This window comes from Oryza sativa, chromosome 1, assembly GCF_034140825.1.
Source record: "Oryza sativa Japonica Group chromosome 1, ASM3414082v1".
NCBI classification, from domain to species: Eukaryota; Viridiplantae; Streptophyta; class Magnoliopsida; order Poales; family Poaceae; genus Oryza; species Oryza sativa.
This window is the reverse complement of record NC_089035.1, coordinates 8,677,089-8,702,776: the sequence shown is the minus strand read 5'-3', so window position 1 is coordinate 8,702,776 and position 25,688 is coordinate 8,677,089. Positions and strand designations below refer to the sequence as shown.

General features: G+C 39.3%; 1 protein-coding gene and 1 long non-coding RNA gene across 4 annotated transcripts; one reads left to right on the top strand and one right to left on the bottom strand.

The window, feature by feature from the left end:
• The first annotated feature begins 1,132 nt into the window (after positions 1-1,132).
• On the top strand, positions 1,133-1,838 carry LOC9269653 (uncharacterized). 2 transcript variants are annotated; one of them, XR_003241549.2, is made up of 2 exons: positions 1,133-1,481; positions 1,632-1,838. It is a non-coding gene; the product is annotated as an uncharacterized lncRNA (long non-coding RNA). The 2 variants fall into 2 exon arrangements; XR_001548575.3 differs by having other exon boundaries at positions 1,133-1,487.
• Positions 1,839-3,362: 1,524 nt separating this feature from the next.
• LOC4326237 (probable serine/threonine-protein kinase PBL7) lies at positions 3,363-7,908 on the bottom strand. 2 transcript variants are annotated; one of them, XM_015795782.3, is made up of 5 exons: positions 7,582-7,908; positions 6,697-6,974; positions 6,262-6,451; positions 4,909-5,300; positions 3,363-4,309 (listed from the first exon to the last, which is right to left on the bottom strand). In XM_015795782.3, exons 2-5 carry the CDS (start codon positions 6,847-6,849, stop codon positions 3,821-3,823), a joined length of 1,224 nt encoding a protein of 407 aa, XP_015651268.1. In that variant the 5' UTR covers positions 6,850-6,974; positions 7,582-7,908; the 3' UTR covers positions 3,363-3,820. The 2 variants fall into 2 exon arrangements, with proteins under 2 accessions (XP_015651268.1, XP_015651260.1); XM_015795774.3 differs by having other exon boundaries at positions 6,697-6,905.
• Between the last annotated feature and the right edge of the window lie 17,780 nt (positions 7,909-25,688).

Sequence of the window (25,688 nt, the reverse complement as noted above, 5' to 3'; positions counted from 1 at the left end):
ACTTGACTAATCGTCCATTAACCACAGATTCTTATTGTATTATATCAGCAAGCTTGTGTTGGATCACGCGTGTCCATTAAATTAGTTTGTTAATCACGATTAATTAGCTATGGTAGGGATCGATCAAGATCAAACGCAGGGTATATGTTTGTTCAAGCGTGCTTTGCACCATATATTTTTGTAATATTACAACTCGATCTCATGTCATCTTTTTTTAGAGGATTTTTCTTTTTTACATTTTTTATGATGTCAACGGTGTGACATAATGAGGATTGTATACGCACATGCCACCGGATTTAATTTCTTCAAGCCGTTGTTGCAACTTGCCTATGTGCTATGAAATTTGTGATAATAATAATCGTACCACACCAACCTTTTTCTCCATAATAATACATGATAATTAATTAGCTACGTCCTTGTCAAATTGCTAGGGGAGTGATTTTTCTTGGTGATTTCATATGATCCATGAATACAAAAGAACAGTTATTTAGACAGGTGTAAATAAATAAAAGAGACGTGTGGTCCATGAGACTGACAGGTTACAAGTGGAAAGATCCACAAGAAATTTATTTTCTCCATTTCTCTAAATTTAATAAACAGCTGGAAAGATTTCCTCTCCAAAATTTTTTTTTTAAAAAAAACAGCTGGAAGTATGTTTAGATTTGTATCGAATCAAACACCAATCAACTTTTTTTTCTTGATGACTATATACTTGTACTTGTTATGTTCGGTGAACTGGCCTCTATCAAGAGTGATTTTGTCCATACACACACTAAAAAAAAAAAAAACTCTTTCAAAAGTATAAACTACCAACTACATATAATCTCCAATGAAATCTTCCCACTATCTAGGCTTGATATGTCAATGAACAGTTCCCACAATTCAGCCCGGAATTGAAATACCACCAAACTCGAGCAAAAACCAACCAAAACGCCGTACCATTTCGTCACACGGTTAGACCACAACCACTATGTGATCACACACCATAAAATATTAAAAATACACTAACCACGCATCACCTAACTGCAAAAAACGTGTTTTACTTTTGCTAATCACATAATTTTATTGCTAATCGAGATTACCAATTTAGTTAAAACTAACTGGACTTGGTTCTGGAAGTTGACCCAGAAAGAGAGACAGAAAGCATCCATTCTCTCACACACACCTCGATAAGTCGATATAAATAGAGTAAGATGATTAGTGTAGAGAGAGATCATTATTAGCATTCGATCTGCTTCTTCGCCATCGAAGTAATTAATCAAATCGGAGGAGATCATTAGCAAATTATCAGCTTGGGCTTCATGGGGAAGGTGTGCCTTCTCGTCATCGACGAGAACCTCTTCAATGGCATCCTCCTCGTCGCCATCGTCGTCATCATGTTCATGCTGCTCGCCGGCGGCGGCGCGCCGCCGCCGCGCCGCCGCGGCTTCTGCGTGTACTGACTGACCGGCCGGCGAGTGAAACCATGAACAACACTGCAGGTGCAGGTCGAGCTTGATTTCTAAGCTTTTAATTTGTGTTTTTTTTTTCTCCTTTTTTTTTCTTTTTCTTTTGTCCGTGCGATGAAGCTAGCTCGTGATTTCTTCTTCTTCATGTTTTCGGGAGTAATTAATTAACGTGTTCTTGTGTAGAAATATATGTGAAGGATTTTCTGTTTGATCAGGGCATGTCTTGGAGGAGTTTGCAGTTCATAACTTTTTTTTTTTGGTAAAAAAAAAAGTTGAGTTGTTGGTGGCAAGTGGCAACGGTGGTCTCTCTGTAGAATTGTTGTGTAATTTGTATCAATATATATTGTATATAGTAACAACGGATATTTATTTGAGATTCATTGCATCTTACAGGCTTATGGGTTAGTTACTTTGTATTGATTTCTTTGAATAATAGTGGTTTATGTGACCCAACTGTTAACGATAAAATTTGATTTTTTCCATCAACACCAACATAAACCACTTCTCCTTCTGTACCAAAATATAAACAATTTTAAATGAATGTGACACATCTACTGTGAATCTGGATAAATTTTATATCTATATCCGTAGTATTAGAATATGTCACATTTATCCGAAATCTTTTATAATTTGGGATGGATGGAGTATTATTGAATAACAGTTGTTTGTGTGATCTCCTAGAAGTAATACACGGTTCATGTGTTATTTTTTAAGAGCGGTTTTCTCTTGGTGCATAACGGTATAATGCATTTTGATGTGTTCCATAGAGCTGCTAGCTCTACAATGATCGTTTGGTGAAAAAGGTTTTGTCATTTGATGAATTTATAGCAAGTTTTCGTTCAAAAGAAAAGGAGAAGTTTCATAGCTAAGTCCGACCACAGATTTCCACATCGTTTTCACGAGCGAGCAATTGATTAAATTAATTAATGGGAAAATTTGAACCATGCCACATAAATTTTGCAAAATTTGATTAATTCGTGTAGTTTAACACTACCTCCATTTCTAAATATTTGATACCATTAACTTTTTAACACATGTTTGACTGCTCATCTTATTTAAATTTTTTTATAAAATATGTAAAACTATATGTATGCATATAAGTATATTTAACAATAAATCAAATGATAGGAAAATAATTAATAATTACTTAAATTTTTTGAATAAGACAAACGGTTAAACATATTTAAAAAAGTCAACGGCGTCAAATACTCCCTCCGTATTTTAATGTATGATGCCATTGACTTTTCAACCAACGTTTGACCATTCGTTTTATTTAAAATTTTTGTGCAAATATGAAAATATTTATGTCGTGCTTAAAGAATATTTAATAACGAATCAAGTCACAATAAAATAAATGATAATTACATAAATTTTTTAAATAAGACGAACGGTCAAACGTTGGACAAAAAGTCAACGGCGTCATTAAAATATAGAGGTAGTATTTAGAAACGGCGGGAGTATAATGTAATGACAGATTAAGCAAATTAAGAATCGTCCACTGCTCCGTCGTCAATCCACATGCGAAAAACCAGTGTTTTTACAGCGATTCCCTGACTAATTCACAGCCTCTGCTGGTTACACCTACCTTTTTTTTTCCTTTACTTTAATAGCTAAATGGTTTTGTGATAATTATTGGAGGCTACAAACAAATTCATTGACTATTATAAAGTTGAAAAAATTGATTTAAAACAGTTTGTAAAGGAATTTGTTTATAGAAAGTTTTTGCATGACAAGGATGAATAGCAACAGCTCTGAAACAAACACTGCAGAGGAACAGATCTCCTTCCACACTGCATGCCTGTTATGCAAAGCATCACCATTCAGCATCTCTCCTCATCTCTTTGTTTTTTTTTCACAAATCTATCACACATTTACCTGTGCTGCATGATGAGAACAGAGAATTGCAAGGGAGAGTTAACACCAAGAATCATCTGAAAAATGTATAAGCTGTAGCACTTATGGTACCAGCTCATGTACATGGATTCACAAGAGACATCCAACTACAGAAAAGAAATATATGTATGCTCTGCATCTGCCACTTCTGTTATGAGGGGGTTATTTACATGTACATATCCCCTCCTGCGACTTTAACCTATAGAAGCTAAATTATCTATATGATGAGAAATAAGAATCCATGTATGTAGTGAAACAAGTCTGGATGTAAATTTAGTAGACTTCACCGGTGAAATCTCCCAAGCGCTCACTCTGGTGTAGGTCCACAGAAGAACTCACTGATCATTATTATTCGCTATCGTCTTCTAACAGTTATTATTCGGTCCGCGGTTTCTTCAAAACGTATGCAATCTGTGGCATACCTTGTCAATTCTGTTCCTATGATCAAATGAAGCTAGCAGCGAGAAGCTTTTCGTTGATTACCGCATTTTGCTCGTCTTCTCTTGACGTCTCCAAGCCTCGACCCATACATTTGCCTCTGCAAGCGCACGCTCTCTATCAGCGCCGTTCGGGGTAACTCTGCCCCTTCCCGGTCGATGCGAACTGCTCCGGCAATTCTCCTTGACTTCTTGTACCATGTGATCCGTCCCGGCAAGCGGTGGCATATGAACTCCATGTTGACTGGGCAAGGAAGTGTCTTGGTTAATCTGATTATCCAGCACTCTTGGTACAGAAGGGCCAGGCAGGGTATGGCGAGCAGCAGTGTTCTGACTTTCATGTGTTTGTGATGCTAAATAAGAGAGAGCAACAGCAACCTCCCTAATGGAAGGGCGGTTCTTCGCTTTCTCCTGCAGACACATTGCTGCAATAGCCAAAGCCTGGAACAGACCCCTTTTCGGGAAGTGGCCGTGTAATGAGGGGTCCGCCATCTTTGGAAATTTCCTTTGGTCTTTGAACAATGGACGAGCCTGCAGACAAATAGAACATTTAACATTAAAAACATAATAGTATTCAAGGGATCAAATGATGAAAAAGGGACAGATCCAATTTAGTAGGACACCCAATAAGTTAGATGAACGGTCATTTAACTGGTACTGAGGGGGTATGTTAAGAAACAGATAAGATTCATTTCCTAGAACGAGGAAACTCCTGGACACACAAGATTGAGACATTTACTTCCTGTTCCATAGGCATTAGGATGCATACAGGGAGGTTAATTAATAATATAATTTACTTTGTTCTCAGAACATAGCTCACACTATATATTTGAAAAGGTGTACATAGCACCAGTACCCCCACCCTTGCACCGTTAATTAAATGTTACTAACTTCGACCAAATACCATTTTTGATCCTTATCCACACAGCACAATGTTGTTAATGATAGCTGTAGTATAAAAATTAATCACAGAAGAAAATGTATTGTAGCATTTTCTATAATTCCAGTACGCCATTATTGTTTCAATGTTGCCCTTTAAACAATACATCTTTTATCCTCATTTTGTTTTTCTTTGTGAAAATATGATCATTGTGACCTTTCGTAACATTCTGGTATTGATAGAAACATACCCATGCAACCAAGTCTTGTTCATCAGGTGGCCGATTGCTGTCAAGCGCTCTTCGTCCAGTAATTAGCTCAAGAAAGACCACACCAAAACTATAAATGTCAGATTTGATCGTAAGCTTTCCAGTCGAGAGGTACTCAGGAGCACAATAACCATGTGTCCCCATGACACGAGTTGTCACATGAGTCTTATCACCAACAGGACCAAGTTTAGCAAGTCCAAAGTCAGACAACTTTGCATTATACCCTTCGCCAAGAAGAATGTTTGACGGTTTAATATCCCGGTAAATAACTGCTGGAATGGCCTCATCATGCAGATACTCCAAACCAGCAGCTGCATCAGCAGCAATCTTCATCCGTGTTGTCCAATCTAGTGGTTCTTGGCCGGGTCTGAGATCTGTAAAAAGCATCGGCAGCAAATTTTTAACAGGGTATCCAGTAATAATACTTAAGGAAATTAAGTAGCTTACTGGAATGTAAAGAACAATTTAATTCTTTTTGAACCATGTGGTCTAATGGTAGAAACGGACATGAAGGGTGATAAACAGCGACATGCTGAATCTATCTCTTTATTATTGAATATACACTGCAGGGTCCTCTCGTCAAACCAAAAAAAAAAAAGTGGTTATGGATGGTTATGAAAAGTTATGCCCTCGAATCCTCACTGAATTCTAGACAGATCTGCCTAAAGTTGAACATTCCATGCTAGCTTTAGCTTTTGATCAGATGCATAAGACAATGGAAACAAAACTAATCTGGATCCTAGACAGGTCTACCAAAATACTGGATAATAATTTTCAATGCCAAAAACAATAGCACCTTCATCATACATAATAAAAAGGTCAAATGATGTTTTAGCAAGGCATAGTAATAGCCATTTGAAGGTAAAAGGTTGCGATGTTTATCATTTAAAGGAATTACTTCAAGCCATCTTCAGATACAACAGATTATAATAGAAATTCAAATTTAGAAAATATGATGGATGGAACATTGAAGAAAACCAATTGTTTTCTTTGCCAAGATAGAATGCAGAAAACACACTTCGAATTCAGGGAAATCCAAAAGTACAGAAGTTGTGAACTCTTTCTATATTGAAGTTATTATGTACTATCAGCTACTGATCTTTAAAATGCTGAAAGAGGTGCCAAATTATCAGCTCTTTATTTTTTTTTATTTCTTCTCACCTAGAAGACAGTTCTTTTCACCATGTTCAAGTGGTTAGATGTGCTTTAAATCACGATGATGTAACAATGAAAAATATAAAATGTTTTCTAACACAACTACAGATTCTTAGGGAACTTTCAGGTTTTTCTAGGAGCTAACAGAGGATATTATACAATTTCCAATAAAATACTAACCGTGAAGGCGGTCTTCTAGTGATCCCAATGGCATATATTCATAAATAAGCAGGCGCTGATCTCCATCCACACAGTAACCAAACAACTTGACTAAATTAGGATGATGCAAGAGACTGAGCATGAGAACCTCCACAAGGAATTCTCTGTTTCCCTGAAGCCCATTTAGATCAAGCTGTTTAACTGCAACAACCTGCGATGCAGCAAATGCTGGAACCAAATTAGAAATTTATACAAAGGGTATATAGCATAACAATACTTTCTGTTAACATCAATAGTCTAAGCATTCCCATCAATTTTGACCAAAGGAACAGTTTCTTTTATCAATATCACAAAGTATTCAAAGCAGTGTTGTTGAAAAAGCTTGTTTCATGCTCGCGGCATAGCTTGGGACTCGAAGTGCATAAGGAGTTGGGTGCTTGAGTAGAAAATACAAACCTGTCTATCATTGAGAAATGCTTTATACACACTGCCGAATCCTCCTCGGCCCAAAAGGCACTCCGTGCTGAAGTTGTTGGTAGCATCAGCAAGCTCGCGCAAAGTGAAGATCGTTGCTTCACCATGCCCCTTATTTCGCCGAATTCCAACCATATCTATCGACCCTTCAGTCTTCAGTGGGCAACTCTCTGACGACTTTGAATATTCCACTGTTATTGAGAAATTTCAAGGGAAGAAAAGAACACGTCCACTGTTAATGAAGATAGACTCGATACATCCTGAAAGAGAAACAGAGTTGGAAATCGAAAACAAGAATAGTAGAAAATTAGCGATTTTCTTCGAGTCCACCCAGACTGTTTCCTTTTCTACCACAGTGTTCGTCTTCTTCATAATTTTAATTCCGCTTAAACTAATTCATGTTCTTTCTATCCTCTTCTCCCGGTGAAATTACGCACTCCAAAGTCCAAACTTACAAACAAACTTCTAATTTTGGATCCTCTCGTGTGACTTCAGATGAATTGCACAAATAATTGCTCCCACCACAAACCAAAAGGGGAAATGAGCAAACAATTGAAAAATCCTGATGGTTGACTACAATAAGTCTAGTATCTAAATAAAAAATTAAATTAATGTACAACCCCAGCCTGAATCATCCCGAACCCAACAGCACAATCATTAAGATCAATAGATCACAAATAACTCGATTCTTTTTTCCTTCCACTGCATGAAAGAAAAGCCCCTCTTATACCTGAGAGCATATTTAGCTCCACAAGAACTGCTACAAGTGACACTAACCAATCAGCACCAAACATTTCTACTCCAATTTTTAAGCAAGATTGCAAGAACATAAGAACGAATTCCAACAAAAAGAATAATTAAATCCACCTGAGCTGACTCTCTGGCCGCTTCTTGGTTCCTCATCCTCATCTCTCACCTCTTGAGGACATGGGAACAAGCACGCCAAGAAGCCCATCGCATAAATCAGGCTCAAAAAGCTCCACTAAAGACGGATCAAAAAGACAGAAAATCTCCGATTTTTAGCCGCCCCAGCAGGAGATTTCATTCCGCATAGGGACATCGAAGGTCGCAGCAACCATCAAGAGGAGAACAAAAAATCGATTTTTTTGTTAGGACAGTCAAGGAGGAGGAGGAGAAGAAAGAAGAAGCTGAAGGAGGATGGATAGGAATGGGGTGGTGGATTGCGGCCAAACCAAAAAGTCTCCACCCGCAATAGAATTGAAAAAAGAAATCAAAGAGTGGCCAAAAGGAAAAGAAAAAACAGTGGGGATCAGACAAAGTCAGGATCGATGGGGATGTTGGGAGAAAATTATTAGGACAGTACCTGGTTAATTGAGAATTAAATTAGGGGTCTAATTTAATTCAGGTGAGAATTGCATTCACATCCCTGGATAAACTGGCTATTTCTAATTTTGACTGAACCTCTTGGAGGCCACTCTTGATCTTACAAACTTGACTAGCTAACAACCTGTTTTGGTTGGGCCTGTGCCTATGTGGTTTATGGACATGACAAAAAAGTAGGGTGAGGCAGAAATAAAGCCACATGGCTTAATCACTTAAAAAGCAATGAAGCGTCCACATTTTGAATCAATTGATAAAGTATTGGTGAAGCTAGAGAAATCTCGCATGCTAGCGATAGGTTGTTTGTCTTCTACAAACTGGTAGAAAGGAAAGTGTTTCTCCGATCTAAGATGTACGATAATACATCGAGACAAAAACACGCCAACATCTATGTATGAGCGGATAAACGTTAATATATCGAAAAATATATGTATATTTCATAAAATTTGAGAATCATCTCACTTTACAATTTCGTCATTTTATCCCATATAAACTAAAGACCCCTTTCACCATCATTGGTCTATCTGAATTCATTTGGATGTGTACCCTTTCGTCTATTTTAAGGATGCAGATATCACTGAACTTACTTTCCAGGGGCAAACCGGAATTTAAGAGTTTCTCGTGTGCAAGACAATAAATGTGCGGTCGTTCCCATCAGTGCCGTAATTACCATTTTCTAGAACGATTTCACATCACGCATGGTCTCAAAAGCTTATTTGGTCAAAGTGTATGATTTGTTTTTCTAATCAGAGATGAAGAAAAAAGAGAGGGTGATTTGTCCGATAGACGACTACAATGACGCTGACACGTCAAGGTGATAACAAAGTAACATGATGGAGATTAAGGGATAATCTGAGACTGAGCAATCCATCTCAATATACGATTGACCAAACAAAGTAACAAACCATCATGAGTTCATGACCTACTTTTTTTCTAATATAACTAACTACTCTCTCCGTCCTCTAATATAAGAGATTTTAACATTTTACTTACTCTGTTTGACCATTCATCTTATTAAAAAAATTTAAAATTATTATTTATTTTATTTGTGACTTACTTTATTATCTAAAGTACTTTAAGCACAACTTTTCGTTTTTTATATTTGCACAAATTTTTGAATAAGATGGGTGGTCAAACGTTATAAGAAAATAGTGAATGTCCCTTGTATTAGGGGACGGAGGTAGTATTTAACTGGAGACTAATATCGCCTAATACAATATGAACGGATAGTTGTAATTTTGTTACAGAGATAATAGAAAATATATTATAATACTGTCTAAAATAAATTAAAATTCATGTTGTGCAATGTGTTATCAATCCTCTTGCACAACATGAATTTGCTTGTTTTATACGTAGCTATGTAATTAGCTTGTTTTCTAATGATAAAAAGTTCAACTAAGTTTTAAGATTAACAAGAGGTGGGGTGACAAATTCACTAATACCTTCTCTTTTAATGAGTATAGATTGTGCCGGAATGTTTCCTTTACTAGACAAACACTGGTAAACCATTTTGAAATTAGTTAAGCTCTATTCTACTGCCAAGGTAAAATTGGAATATATTGGCCGCCCGGTTTGAAGTATCGAAGTTTTTGTCTCGGTCATACGAGATTGTACTGTCTTTAACGAGGTTTATGTTGGGCGAAAAAATATGTCTCAAGTAAGATAAATTCCCAAATTAAACGAATTTAACACTCCCGTATATGAAAAGATATAAAGTAATTTGATATGGTAAAATTATCCAAATTACACACTTTGGAAGACAATATAATAAAGAGTAAATTACACATTACACCAACTAAAGTGTATCTTATTTCACTTTGCACCAGGTTTAATATATACTCACTTTACACCAGAGTATATTGAAATAACTCTCACTTTGCACTTTACACTAGGTGTTGTATCATAAATCTTGTAAAATATGATTAAAAATTATTAAATAAACTTTTTAATTTAGACTATGTTTGATGAGGATTCATTCAAAAAATTTATGAAATGTCATGAAAATCCTATATATTTGATGATGTAGTTAAGTGAAACCTAAATCAGTGAACCCTGGTGTAAAGTAAAAATATGTGTTAAACTTAGTGCAAAGTGAAACAATGTACACTTTATCATGCGTAAAGTGCAATTTTTATTTACTTTCCACTTTGACCACCTTTTAATATGGAATAGATATAAATAAACTCTTATAAAATCTTAAAATTTATCGTACGAATCTGATGTAAAGAAAGGGAATCGAAATTTTTTTTTCTTACAAGTCACGACCGTGCCAACGGAGCCGTTAATCAATAAGATCCGTGACGATGAGTCGATGAAGCACGAACAACAACAACAAGTCGCTGTGTCCCTTAGAACGATATCATACTACCTCCGTTTCAAAATATTCGACACCGTTAATTTTTTAGCACATCTTTAACCGTTTGTCTTTCAAAAAAAATTTGTGAAATATGTAAAACTATACGTGCACATGAAAATATATTTAACAATAAATCAAATTTTATGAAAAGAATAAATAATTACTTAAATTTTTTTAATAAGACGAATGATCAGCCAAACATTTTGAAATGGAGGGAGTACTTCATACCACTGATGATCATCACGTCTCGATTCACCGAGGCACGACGATAGCCAACGATATCCATTTGCTCTCGACGAGAGTGAGCAGCTAGCTCGCTAGCAGCCGGCAAAATCAACGGCGGCGGCGGCGGCGGCGGAGCTAGCAGACGACGAGCAGAAGCAGCTGCGGCTGCGGCTGCGGAAGAGGGTGGCATATGGAGTGGCTTCTGCTCTCTCCACCGTCGCCAATGCAAACCACCAACATGAGGAGGAGGATGAACAGAAGGGGGGATTTTATAAGGGTTTTGATTGATGGCGGGAGTCTCAGATCGAACCAATCATTCATCGAAATCTATCTCGATCCCCAACAAACTCGCGAATAATCCTACCGACCTCCGCGAAATTAACCCCTTTTAATTTGCGCGCGGCCGCGGCGTCTTAAACTTAGCCCATTACAAACTCCAATTTATCTAATAGCCAATTTATACAATAGTTGCTTACTATACTATTAATATATGGTCCCACATGTCATATACACACTGCGTTTTAGAGTCCGTGCTGCAACTGGCTACAGATCTGTAGCCCGCTGCTCTTCTCTTTCATCTTTTATCTTATTAAAATATATTTATAGCTGGCTAATAGCCTGCTATTGTACCTGCTCTTATCCCTTGCATGGATGATGGACGAGCAGTCAATCACCCTTCATGCGAAAAAGCTAATCGTTCCCCCTCACTCCGGGGGTGTCTCCCCGGTCATCTCCGGAAGGGAGGGGGCGGCGCCTCGGATCATAATCCTCTACACTTGAAGAAGTCAAGTGACTTTATTATTAACATGTGGTCCCAAAGTCACCATGCATTTGATTGCAGAGGATCTCAATCTGTTGCCTCCTTGCATATGGTCTTTTTTCATTTCTAGTTTATTTTTGGTTTATTTTTCTTTTTTTTAATATGTGCATCACTATCTCTATCTCTATCTCTATCTCTACTACTTAAAAAATTAAAAAGGTTTCCGAGGTTTATGTCGTCAATCTAAATTTTTTTAAAAAAAGAGCGAAAAAAAGAAGCATGATTGTATGGTAAAAAGGGAAGAAAAAAACGCAAAAAAAAGTCTGATTCCCTCCCCGTGTAGTGCGCACGATTTTTTTTTTCCAATTCCTCCCAGATCGCTCCACAATTTCCAATTCTCTTCCTATATTAGTTTAGGTCCATATCACGTTTAGCCCCACTACGCTCAGATCAAGCCCACTCAGCTCAGATCTTAATCCGAACATCACAAGAACACTGAACACCCCATATTACATCCAAGCCGAACACCACAAGAACGTTACATACATTCTATATATATATATATATATATATATATATATATATATATATATATATATATATATAGACACACAACCAAAATATGTAGTCGGCGGTGTGCATCGTCTTCCCCGAGAACGTCTCCATCGATCCCGGTCATGGGGACCACCTGCTCATCGTTCTCACTGGCGGCGGCGGTACCTCGCCACATACCGCTCTAAGTTACTTACTGGTGGCAAGGTCGACGGCGTCGAACCGCACCTCCCGGACCTTGCGGCGGAGGCGGGAGCGGACACCATCACCCGTGCGGTACTGCTTGGGGAGGTGGACACGGAGGCGGTCGTAGGCGCGGCGCCACCACAGCGAGCCGACACAACCGTCACGGTCCAGGCAGCTGCGCCACGCTGGCGCCCACGACGATCGCCTCCTCGTCGTGCTCGTCTATGTCTACCACCTCCTCCATGCATGACTGTTGTCGCCGCTGTTGCAATTGCCACGCGCGCCTCTTGAGGAGGAGCAGCTGCAGAGAGATAGTAGTACTACCTCGTACTGGTACGACACTTGATAAGGTAGGAGTAAATTAGCGGTGAACTACATGATGGGGGGATTTTTTTTTTTGGAGAATTACACAGTACAACGTAGACACTCACAACATACGCGCACTCACCCCTATGAACGTACGCACGTAAACCCTACCCCTATGAGCATCTTCGAAGACTGGGCCAGCAAATCATCCTGGAGATTGATGAAGTCACCGTAGGCCGACACTTGATAAGGTTGGAGTAAAATAGCGGTGAACTACATGATGGGGGGATTTTTTTTTTGAGAATTATACAATACAACGCAGACACTCACAACATACGCGCACTCACCCCTATGAACGCACGCACGCAAACGCTACCCCTATGAGCATCTTTGAATACTGGGTCGGCAAATCCATCCTGGAGATTAACGAAGTCATCATAGGCGCCTCGCTGTCGACGGGTACATCGCCTACCATTGAAAGCACAAAGCCGTTAAATCCTGAAAAATTTGCTCCCATGTGGAGTTGAACCCAAGACCTATGGTGTTACTGAGACTCTTATAACCACTAGGCTATAGGCCCTTTCTCACATGATGGGGGGATTTAGTCCAAGCATCTGTGGTGGTGTCTATTTAAGATTTGAGGAGCGGATGTTGTTATTCTGTATTTTTTATAAACCATTTAGCAGTTTAAAAAAGTATGTAAACGAAAACTGAGATAAAATTTGTCTTAATTAGATTAGAAAAGAACGAGACGTTAATTGATGCATTGCATATAAACTTCAACCTTAACCTAACCTTATCTCTCCTGTACCCAGTACACTAGTTCGTCCGTTTCACGGATGTTTTGCCCTGTATGCTTCACTCCACATCACTCTCGCTACAAAAGACCATTCCGGGGGAGCTTGTCCCAGCTGCAGCTTTTCTCAAAAGCTGCTTCTGTTAGAAGCTGTCCCAAACAGTCTATAGCTTTTGAGAATCTGTAGTTACATATTCTGAAGAATAAATTAAGAAGCCAGAAACTGGAGAAGCTGGGTTTCAGAGTTTTTCCATATTTTCAGAAACAGCCGCGTGTTAGAATCTAAAAACTAGGTCAACCAAGCCCTCCATATCTCGCGGCTTGACAAGAAGCATGCCAACTGATCAGCCATGTGTACTACTCGATGCCTTTGCTTCCCAAGCTCTCTTTGTCGCGTCGTCCATCAGAGTTTTGTGATCGAGTCTGGAGATATAAGGTGAGCTGATTTGTTTTAATTTGGACATCAGGGTTATTTTTTTCTCTCGAAGCAACATTTATGGACTTCAAGATTAATAGTAAAAGAGTGAAAATGTTGTATAGAAGATTAGAAGTATTTTCCTTGACAAACCAACGGTGTAATCCACGGATGCCATCAGTATGTATTAGTAGTCAAAGTATTCGAATTAGTATACTTTGTTGCGAGATATGTATATGTTTAAATAATGTGAAAATGATGTAGATATAATGATTTGATATTACTTGCATATTGAGTTCTAGAAATACAATAAAATTGTAAATGATATATTATGTTTACATGATATTTAAAATATTGTAGATAATAATTGCTAGTGGGTTTATGTGGTACACTTGCATGTTAAACTTTTAAGAGTCAATAAATATCAACTTTATAGTATTATATGATTCATGCAACTAGCTTGGGGCTATATGAAGAGTATAGTCAGCGAGGAACATTATCGGCCTTATAAATCGACCACCTGGAAACCACTTGATAAAATTAATTAAGCTCATACTCTCTCTGTTCTACGAGATAAAATATTTTACTCTTCTATTTTATCCTAAAATATAAGATATTTTATTCCTCAATTTCTAACTTTTCTACTATTTATTCCCTATCTACTAACTTTTGTAGTTATATTCCTATAACTATCACTTTTGTATCACGACTTTGCTACTTCCTTAATTTTGGAAAAAGAAAAGGTTTAATCCCTTGTGTGGTTATGGGATGGATGAAGTAAATTCAATTGTTTGATAAATTTTGATCAAATTTGATTGGCAGCCAGTTAGTTATGGAGGTTATGGATGAAACTGCTAGGCAACAATGGGTCATTTTGGATCAATGCTAAAACGTGTCATACCAATTGTTTTGGTAGTTTGAGCAGTAAATACGATGGTTTGGTTTGATGCCAAATGATGGGTAATGCACATGCTCAGTTTGAAACAATTCTAGAACTTTCTTTGCTATTATATAAATTTTGGCTTCCAATTAATATCAATTCGAACAAATTCATTTATAATACTCTAGAGTTATTTTGGTGGGCTACTAAACCAAACAAACTTTATATATATAGGGAATAATTAACTATTTGCCGCTCTTACAAGTGATAATTAAGGATTTGCCACTAGGCACACATGTCATAGATTGCGAGTGGTAAATCTTTAATTGCCACATTTCAAAGTGGCAAAAAGTTAAATACCCCGATATATAGCGTTGTGTTGATTTTTAAGACTCTACTGAGGATCAATGAGGCTTCCCTTGAAGCATATGATTTTTTGGAAAAACTTAGGAGGAGCTAAAATATTTCCTGTCAAAATCTTATAAGATTCATGCGTTCCAAGGAGCCCTAAATTTGGCCATGGAAACACATGAATTATCAAACAAAAAAAGGTAACAGTATTTGCTCAAGAGAAAGATATAACACATATTGGCGTGAAGTGAGTATAACTTAATTGGTTAGTTTCTTCGTGGTGCAATCTATCCACCCGGGTTTTTATAGGGATAGGTGACTTCGTGAATCTCAAGATATACTTATACAATCTTCAAAGGTGCTCAAAGGGATAGAGTGATTGCGTGCACATTTATATGAGCATCTGTTGTTTTAAAAAAAATGCAACACCACCTAGTCAACCCTTTGCTAAGGTGTGGCCAAGATCTATTGTTCACACCTTAGGCAAGGTAAGGGGAAAAATTAAATATGGCGAGTGGAGTCTGTGGCTAGGTAAGAAGAAAAAATATAAGGTGGTGTTTGGATACAGGGACTTAATTTTAGTCTCTATATTTAGACACTAATTTAAAGTATTAAATATAGACTACTTACAAAACTAATTACATAAATGAAAGCTAATTTGCAAGACAAATTTTTTAAGCCTAATTAATCCATAATTAGAGAATGTTTACTGTAGCATCACATAGGCTAATCATGGATTAATTAGGCTCAATAGATTTATCTCGCGAATTAGTCTAAGATTATGTATGAGTTTTTATTAATAGTCTACGTTTAATATTTATAATTAGTGTCTAAACATCCGATGTGATAGGGACTTAAAAGTTTTAGTCCCATCTAAACAGGGTCAAATGTGATGAGCGTAGTCTGTGACTAAAAACCAATTGACTATGTTTGGGTAAAATGTGGCATTTTTTGGTTTTCTTTTAGGTGTTTAATGTAGCTTTGGGGAATGATTTTGAGGTGTTTTTAGTGTTTGTAATATTATGGTGTTTAAAGTGAGAACTTTTTCTTGGGTCATGTGTATCTCTTGCCTTTGTTTAGAAAAAAATGTGGCACTTAATTAAGAAAACAACCCTGTAAACAGATGGCCTGGCACGTTAAAGCGCTGAGCTGTTCAGCGTGCAGTGGCCGTGGCCCATGGCAGCTCAGCTTGATTATATTCCAATTAGGCCCAAAACTGTGGCATTTGGGCTAGGCAAAATTTGCTACAGGACACGCAAAAAACGTGTAATTAGCTGGAAGACACCGCGAAAACGTGATACGGCTAACGGACACTACAAAAATTGTGTAATTAGCTATAGGACACTTGTCGTATTATTTTATTATTTTCGGATCAAAAGAGGTGAGATATTTTTCTAAATGCCCAGATTGCCCCTTCTCTTTCCTTGGTTTTCTCCTTCGCCGGGATCGCGCGCAGTGGGGTGAGGTTGGCGAGGTCGGCACAAGAGGACGCCTGTGCATGCTCCGACTTGCAAATCAGAGACCAGATCGAGCCCCTGACCGGCTGCAGCTGCCTCCTGGCTGCCTGCTCAAGCTCTCAAGCCTGAAGTCTGAAGGAGCTCGCCATTGCTGCCTGCTCAAGCTCTCAAGTCTGAATTGAAGGAGCTAGCTAGCCATCTTCTTGCTGGTGGAGCGAGCTCGCCGGCGCATGCTTGGCTGCTGCTAGCTGCTAGCTGGCCGGTCTTCCTCTTGTCCGGCGAGATGGAGGTGGGCGCCGTGAGCTGCTACCGGAGAGGGAGTTGGCGGCGATGCGCCGCTGCTCTCGCCCTCGCCGTAGTCGTCGTCTTCGCCGCGGACACTCAGCGCCTTCGCCGAGAACACCGAGCGCCTTCTCGCCCTGCCGCCCCGCTGCCGCCGAGCTCATGCCCGCCCACTCGCGCCGAGCTCGCCGACGCCTCCCCCCACCCGCGCGGCAGCGGTCGGCGACCCCTCCCCCCGGGTGCCTGCTCTAGGCCCGTCGACCTCGCCGTCGTCGTCAGCGGCCCCGCCGGCCTCGCCGTTGCGCTGCGCATCGCCGAGGCGGGCCTCTCCGTCTGCCGCCCCGCTGCCGCCATCAAGCTCGCGCCTGCGCCGACCTCGTCCCATCGCGCGGGTTCCCGGTGACCTCGCCGACCTCGTCCCATCACGCAGGTTCCCGGCGTAGGAGAAAAGGAAGGAAAGAGAAAGGGCAATCTAGACATTCAGAAAAATATATCACTTGTTTTGACTCGGAAATAATAAAATAATGCGACCAGTGTCCTATAGCCAATTACACAAATTTTGTAGTGTCCATCAGCCGTGTCACGTTTTCGCGGTGTCTCCCAGCTAATTACACGTTTTTTGCGTGTCCTGTAGCAAATTTTGCCTTTGGGCTACTACAGGAAGTACACTACAGTGCTCCAGTACCTGGTACTACCCTAGCCTTTAGCCCTGTTTAGATCCTCCAAAATAGCAAAAATTTTGCCATTTTGAAGTACATTTTGTCATTTTGGATCTAAACACTAGTATTAAAACTTGGCAATTTGACATTTGGCATTTGCTAGTCCATAGTAGCAAATTGTGCCAAAAAAATGCTTTGGGACCACTCCCTATCTCTTTCTCTCTCTCACTTTAGTGCTAGAATGGCAAAAATTTAAAATACATCTAAACACCAACTAATACTTTTACAATAATAAAACTTTTACCATTTACCATTTGCCATTTCAAATGGATCTAAACATGCCCTTTGCTGCCTTTGCTGCAAACTGCACTACTGCAGTGCAGGCTGTGGCTGTGCACCGTGCAGTGCCCTGCTCTCTCTCTCTCACCCTTTTCTGTTGGTCCTCTTGTCCTTTTGCCTTTTTTTTCCAGGGGGAGGACAATGTGGCGTAGTACGGCCTCTCGCCACCTGCCCAATCAATTCTGTCTGAACCGGATCTAGCGTGCAATCAAGGGAAAAAGAAATGGATTTACATTTATAAATGATACTACCGCAGTTTTTCTTATATACGACACCGTTAATTTTTCATATAATTGTTTAAATATTCGTCTTACTCGTCTTATTAAAACTTCAGTATAAATATGAAAAATATAGGTTAAGGTTATAGTTTCTTTGATGATAAAATAAGTTAACAATAAGTAAATAATATTTTATATTTTTAATAAGATGAATAGATAAATGTCACATCAAAAATTGACATCAATATTACAAAACCGATAAGCATTCAGTGAAACTATGGTCCTATACTCCTGTCGTGTCTTTAAGACAAAATACAGTATGTTTTTTCCGTTTTCCATCACGCCCGGTACTCCATATTTAGCCGTACTCTGCGAGATAATAACGGTTGTTAGTTTAATATTTCAAAAGATACCATATATATATCCATATTTCGTTTTTTCCCCAATGTGAACTTGTGAAGACTACCACGCTTCTAGAAGGTTTGCCTGTATATTATGAGAAAAAAATTATGTTGTCCAGATACTTAGACATTGAAAAAATTTTCAGTTTAAAGTCAAGCTTGTTTGAATTTAACTAACTTTATATAAAAAAATTGCAATACGTAGAACACCGAATTGATTTCACTAAATATATTTTTTAATATATTCATTTTATGTTGAAATGCTGCTACATTTTCATAAAAACTTGGACAAACGTGGATAAATTAAACTTATGATAGATAAATTAAAGAGAATCTTATAATATAAAATGGAGGGAGAGGTAATTCTTCCACTTCTTACTTAGGGCCCCTTTGAATCGCGGGATTGAAAAAAACATAGGATTTTGATAGGAATGTAAGTGTAAAACAAAGAATTGCAAAACGCAGGAAAAACACAGAAATGACTGTTTGATTGAACCGCAGGAAAAACACAGGAATTGGATGAGAGAGATAGACTCAAAGGAAAGTTACCAAGAGGTTGAAGCTCTTGCTAAATTTCCTCTAAAACCTCTATAGGATTGTCCATTCCATAAGAATTTCAAAGAATTAGATATGACTTAATCCTTTGTTTCAAAGGGCTTCATAGAAAATTTTCCTATATGATTAAAATCCTCCAAAATTCCTATATTTTTCCTCCAATTCAAAAGGGCTCACTCCAATCGCACACCCCCATTTAATTAAGCTGCATTCGCTACTACGGATTTGGAACCCTCACTTCAGCACGTAAAACGGAACAATAAATTAGCGTATAATTAATTAAATATTAGCTTAAAAAACTTTGGAAATGGATCAAATATAATTTAGGAAACGTACGTGTAAAAACGGAAGATAGAAGTTAGCTAGGGAAATGTTCGAAAGAAGACAAACTTACTCTCTATACTCTTCCATGCAGGCTTAGGGCATGTACAATGGTCTTTATTAGCGGTCTCTCTTTATTATCATGCAAGCATATTTGGTGACGTGGAAGAGAGAGGGAGAAGGAAAAAGAAAGATGGTTGCTACGCATGACAACAGCATAGAGTCGACTCTTAGTATTTATTAGGAAATTTTTCGTTGCATTGAGTCTAATAAAGGAAAGATCACTAGTAAGAAAGTATTTTAGTGCATTAATGTTAGAGACAGTATTGTCTTAATTATTGTAACGTAATAGCCTCTAATTAACGTAGAGACCATACCGGTCTCTACCTTTGTACTTGCCCTTAGATGGTGCTACCACTAACCCGTTGTCTCATTAACTGTTCACTGTTGGCCACGCGACCGTTCCATCTATGTAGCCCTCTCCCCCTCGAAACAGTCCTCCCACAATCTATAGTTCTATCCCAATATATAATTTGTTATAGCATTCATTCGATTTTTCTAAATCGAACAAAAAAGAAGTCCGAAGAAACCCCGGAGATCAATGACCGTAACAAAAGAAACAAATATCACTCACCGGCCTAAATAACACTCCAATGCATGCCTCTTTAGATCAAATCGAAGCCAACACACTTAGAAAAAACATTTTTCCTGATATGGGGGTCTTTTTTTTCACAGGCGAACATGACCCTTGGAACCAAATAATCGCCTATAAAAATATAAATCGGGGTGAAGTTCGCTATCCACCTGCGAAAATAGATTTTCGCAGACGGACCACTTAAGCGGCACCTGCGAAAATCATTTTCGCAAACGGACCACCTATTTTCGCAGGCGAACCTTATGTGGTCCGCCTGCAAAAATGGTACCTACCAAAAAAAAACTTTGATACTTATCTACTCCAACCCCCTCCCCACCACTCATTTCCCTCAACACTAATCTTCTCAACTCTCTCTCTCTCTCCCTCCACCGGCTTCTCAGCTCTCTCCCCCTCCCCTCCCCTCCCCTCCATCCCTCCACCGGTGGCGCAGACACGGTGGCGGCGTGGACGGCGACGTCGGCGGCTCCCGTTGCGGCGGCGACGTCGGCGGCTCCCGTTGCGGCGGCGACGTCGGCGGCTCCTGTTGCAGCGGCGACGGCTCCCCTCCCCTCCCCTCCCAGATCCGGCCGGAGGGAGGCCGGGGGAGGGCGGCGGCGGCGTGGACGACGACGTTGGCAGCTCCCCTCCCCTCTCCTCCCAGATCCGGCCAGAGGGAGGCCGGGGGAGGGCGGCTGCGACGAGGCGCGCGCGTGGACGGCGACGTCAGCGGCTCCCCTCTCCTCCCCTCCCAGATCCGGCCGGAGGGAGGCCAGGGGAGGGCGGCGGCGACGAGGCCATTTTTTTTGTTTTTTCATTGGATTTTCGCAGGCGGGCCATTGCCCTGGCTGCGAAAATCGTGTCGTTGGTCTGCAGCCGGTCCTCTCCTCCGTCTGGAAAAATTGCTTTTGGCCGCCTAAAAAATGTTTTTTTCTAGTAGTGCAAGCAAGATTAGCATTTAGTAGTTTAAAAAATATTCTAACAAAAAATCAGTAAAATACGTATCTTATTTAGGTTCAAACGGGGCTAAACATATTAGATTTCTGCTGTTCTCCGTGCATACGTTTCCGAATTGTTAAACGGTGTGCCTTTTTTTCTAAAAAAAGAAAAAGTACAAATTACCCCCGAACTATCACGGTCGACCGAATTACCCTCCTAAACCCGAAAACCAGACATCGTTCACCCTGAACTTTTAATACCGGGCAAATTACCCCCCTCGATCCAATCCAGAACAGTTTTGTCCTACATGGTGTACGTGTGGCAGTTCAGTCAGTATTTTATTTTTTAAAAAATGTGGGACCCACCTGTCATACTCCTCTTCCACTCTTCCTCTCTCTCTCACTCTTCCTTCTCTCTCTCACGGGTCGGCGGCAGGCGGGGTACGAGGAGGCGGCGGCAGTTGACGCGGGACACAGAGGAGGGAGCGGCGAACTCCCTCTGGCGCAGGAGGGTCTCCGCGCACTGTGCATGTTGCCTCCGTGTCCGCCGTCCACGCCCGCCCACCGCCCGCCCCTGCCTCCGTCCGTCCCCGCGCCAAGGCGACAGCTGCTCATCGTGGCCGCAGCCGCCGCCGCCGCCTCCTCGTCCCCCGCCGCCGCCGCTCCGTGTCCCCTGCCGCCGCCGCTCCGTGTCCCCCACCTGCCGCCGACCCACGAGAGAGAGAGGAAGAGTGGAAGAGGAGTATGACAGGTGAGTCCTGCTTTTATACAAATAGAATTCTAACTGGACTGCCACGGGTACGCCACGTAGGACAAAACTGTTCTAGATTGGGTCGAGGGGGTGAACGTTGTCTGATTTTCGGGTTTTAGGGGGTAATTCGGTCGACCGCAATAGTTCGGGAGGTAATTTGTACTTTTCCAAAATAAATTATAGGAAAGTTGTTTTAAAAAATAATATTAATCCATTTTTAAGTTTTAAATAACTAATACTTAAATAATGATATGCTAATGACCCATCTCGTTTTACGTATTATATCAACATTTTTCTTTCTCCTTCTCTCAAACACTGTTAAGGATTTATTAGCTTAAGATTTTGAGAAGCAGCTGGTTGGTACTCAGCTTTTGAGAATATGAAGAAACAGCTTCAGGTTTCTAGTTTATTTTTCTAAATTTTACAAATAGAACTTCTCATAGTATAAAAAAAAAGTTATACTGTTTGAGAAATTTTTAATTCCGAGAGAAGCTGCAAACTACCCGAAACTCTCATAAACAGGCTCTAAGTCTTCACGGAGGAGAAAGTACTACCACCACCTCAACAACGTATCGACTAACCAACGGCATGCACATGCGCTCCTCTATACAACATCCAAATTGGCCCTATTTGGAAGATTAGCCCAGGACTAATTTTGAGAGCTAATGTTTAGTCTTGAATCGGTAGGCTAAACATTAGCTTAGAGTGACATGTTTGGAACCATAGGCTAATTCAGGACTAAAATGTGGCGAGAGATTAGAGAGATAGGAGAGAGATAACTGCTTTTTTTAAGTCCCTATAGAAAATTAGCCCATTAGTACCTCTTGTATGGGCTAATGAATTAGCCCACCTGTTTGGATCAGCCCATGAAACCAAATAAGATAATAAGCTACTCCCTCTATCCCTTAATATAAGGGATTTTGACATTTTGTTTGCACTGTTTGATCACTTATCTTATTTTAAAAATTTGTGTAAGTATAAAACCCGAAAAGTTAAGCTTAAAGTACATTAGATAATAAAGTAAGTCACAAATAAAAAAAAATAATTCTAATTTTTTTTAAATAAGACGAATGATCAATCAGTACAAGTATCCCTTTTAAGGGGACTGAGGGAGTAATTAATTAATGAATTAGTTAACGAGGACAAACCCGCACGCCTGGCTCGATGAAAATTCGGGCATAGGATGCGGCCGCCCACGGGCCCCCGTAGGAGTACTTGGGGTACTATACGTGTCAATCATCAACAAAATAAACAAATAAATAAAATGCCCCCACGCCCCCCGTGCACGTGCGCCACATCTCACTCTCCCTCTCCCCCCCCCTCTCTCTCTCTCTCTCACACACACACACACACAAACTATCGTAACGGTACATACCCCGTTTGCTTCCTTGCTTCTCACGTCACGCTCCTTTTCTTGACGGATTCTTTTCTTTCTTTCTTTTCGGCGGTTGGTTGGTGCGTTGAGGTAGAGTAGAGTAGGTGATGCTGGCCGGGGGTTAGTGAGGGGTTTAGATGCAACGGTGTAAAATTTTAGCGTGTCACATCAGGTATTATATAGGATGCTGTATGGGGTGTTCGGCCATTAATAAAAAAAAAACTAGTTACATATTCCGTTAGTAAATAGCAAGACGAATTTATCAAGCCTAATTAATCTGTTATTAGCACATGTTTACGGTAGCATCACATTATCAAATTATGGAGCAATTAGGCTTAAAAGATTCGTCTCGTAAATTACTTGTAATCTGTGTAATTAGTTATTTTTTAGCCTATATTAAATATTTTATGTAGGTGTTTATACGTTCGATGTGATATGGTGAAAAATTTGAGGTGAGATCTGAACGGGGCCTAGTGAGCGAGTGCATGTATGGATGGTGGATTTGTGGTGGCATGATGAGATTAGTTGACTTTTTGCCAGTATCAAGAACAGTAGGAGTATATATGTGTTTGTGTGTGATGCTTTCAGGGCAATGCAGCAGAATGATGCTTTTGATTGACATACAGAAAGTGCAAGCTACCTATTGGCATTTTAGCTGTAGTAATCTTGGCCGGTGATTTTTTTTCTTTTTGATTAATAAATCGACACAGATGGCATAGTTTGGAAAAAAATATCCTCTAAGGGAAATGAAAATCGGTTGCCGAAGGTGGCCTATACGAGTATACAACTTCCCCAGGCCGGTGATATTTTGGTTGGGTTCGAAACTCATGACGATAAAGATAAAGTTAAAACGAGAAAAAGTTATGAACTTATTATTAATTAAGTTTTAATTATTATAAATAGATATATTTGATATTTTAAAATAACTTTTTTTATAGAAAGTTTTCGCACGAAATATACCGTTTAGTAGTAATGGAAACCGAGGTAAAATCTTAATCTTTATGAGAAAATAACAGGACCAAAGTTTATGGCTAAACTAGTGGATTAGACTAGTTAATTTTTCTTGGAAGAGAATCGATCGTGGTAGATTTGCCGTTGAGACGTAGGGAAATAATTATTCCTTAGTTCGTTGTGCTAGAAAACAAGCGTGCTTTCCACATGTGAGTATAGTTGATTTGATCACAAGCGAATAAGAGACTTGGGGTTGGTTGGGCCATGTACTACAGTAAAGAGTCATGCCGTACCATGTGCTTAATAATTATTAATTTTTAAACTAATTTTAGCGCTAAATTACATCTCATTCTACGCATATGTAAAAACAACACCTACCGCAGGATTGCGAATTTTTTTATTGAGTATCATATTTTACAATAAAGTTATAAGCCACTAAATTCTAAAACTCAAAATACCACATCATAATTCATTAACAATTATTATATTTTAAACATTATACAAGCATGATATATTATTTATAATTCTATAATTTGTTAAATTTCAGAGCTTTAAAATACAAGCATGTTAAATCATCATCACACATAATTCACACAATATGTCAATATATCTTTTCATTATCACTTAGTTAATGATATTTCTCTCTTCTCCCATTAAACCATATCATATTAATTATTTTTAGCCCTTAGATGATTAATCTATGGTCCAAATTATCTCTCTTTTTTCTTCTCTTATTAAGACATATCATCTCAATTGTTTTAGCCCTTAAATAATTAATCTGTGGTCTAAATTATCTTCATCATTTTCTCATCTCATAAAACCATATCATCACAATTATTTTTAGCTCTTAGATGATTAATCTATAGTCCAAACTACCGTTCTCTTTTTTTTTTCTCGTAAAGCCACGTCACTTTACTTTTACATTTGAACACCATTCTATATACTTTTTAAATTATTGTAAATTACATCGACTTATATAAACTTATGTCATCTAGTTCTCACATATTATTTGTATTTATTGCTATTATACTAAACTCTCACAACAACACGCGGGTAGTTATGTAGTATAAACTATATAAATCGAATTAGAGATGTATGGAGTACACGGTAGTCGTGTCGTCCCTGTTAATATATCCTTTTGTCCACGTGTAGGCTAGTAACGTCATGACTAGCACAAGGATGTGATCAACCGTGTCGTAGTTCCGATGACGGCTATTAAAGGTTACCATAGGAATGCGGGGTCCATGCGGCAACGAGATAACCAAAACTCAACATAACATATATCTATTTATGACGTGCAAATTAACCTTTTATGGTTACGAAGAAAATACATAACAATAAAAAAAGAAAATTTAATTAGGACACAATCAAGACCCAGAGATAACACGCGAAACAATAGATGACATGACAAAAAAAACAACACATCGCTCGTACACCCAAATACATAAAGCACGCCCATTTACACCATTTCGTGACGTCAGCGACACACATTACACATATATCACCTTTTTGGTCACACGAATAAGCAAAAAACAATGCACATAAAAACAACACATGGCCTCTACTACACACAAACACACAGCCCGCTTGCTCGTGTCCACTATTTCCATGACGCCAGCGACATGCATCACACATATATCACTCTTTCGGTCACGCGAATAGGATAGTCCCAAACACATGACATGGATTATGGATACCTCGAAGTAATTATCACATAACTCACCTCCTCCACACCCCACACTCAATTACCATAAAACATCCTAGCAAAAAGCAAATGAAGCTTAATATAACTCCAACCGTTACCGCCTCCATCCCCCCACATTTATGCAACGAAGAAAGAGGAAAAAAAAAATCACCATCAATCCCCACATGTGAAGTGAGTGATAGATCCACCCCTTGATCAGGCGTGGTCCTTTGCACCCCCATCC

Bases quoted from the DNA above. Each gene is read 5' to 3' on its own strand.
- LOC4326237 (XM_015795774.3), bottom strand. From the start codon at position 7,669: ATGGGCTTCTTGGCGTGCTTGTTCCCATGTCCTCAAGAGGTGAGAGAT. The intron at 6,452-6,696 runs GTTTGTATTTTC...GCTGCATCGCAG, and splicing joins CATTTCTCAATGATAGACAG to GTTGTTGCAGTTAAACAGCT. The intron at 4,310-4,908 runs GTATGTTTCTAT...ATTTGTCTGCAG, and splicing joins AACAAGACTTGGTTGCATGG to GCTCGTCCATTGTTCAAAGA.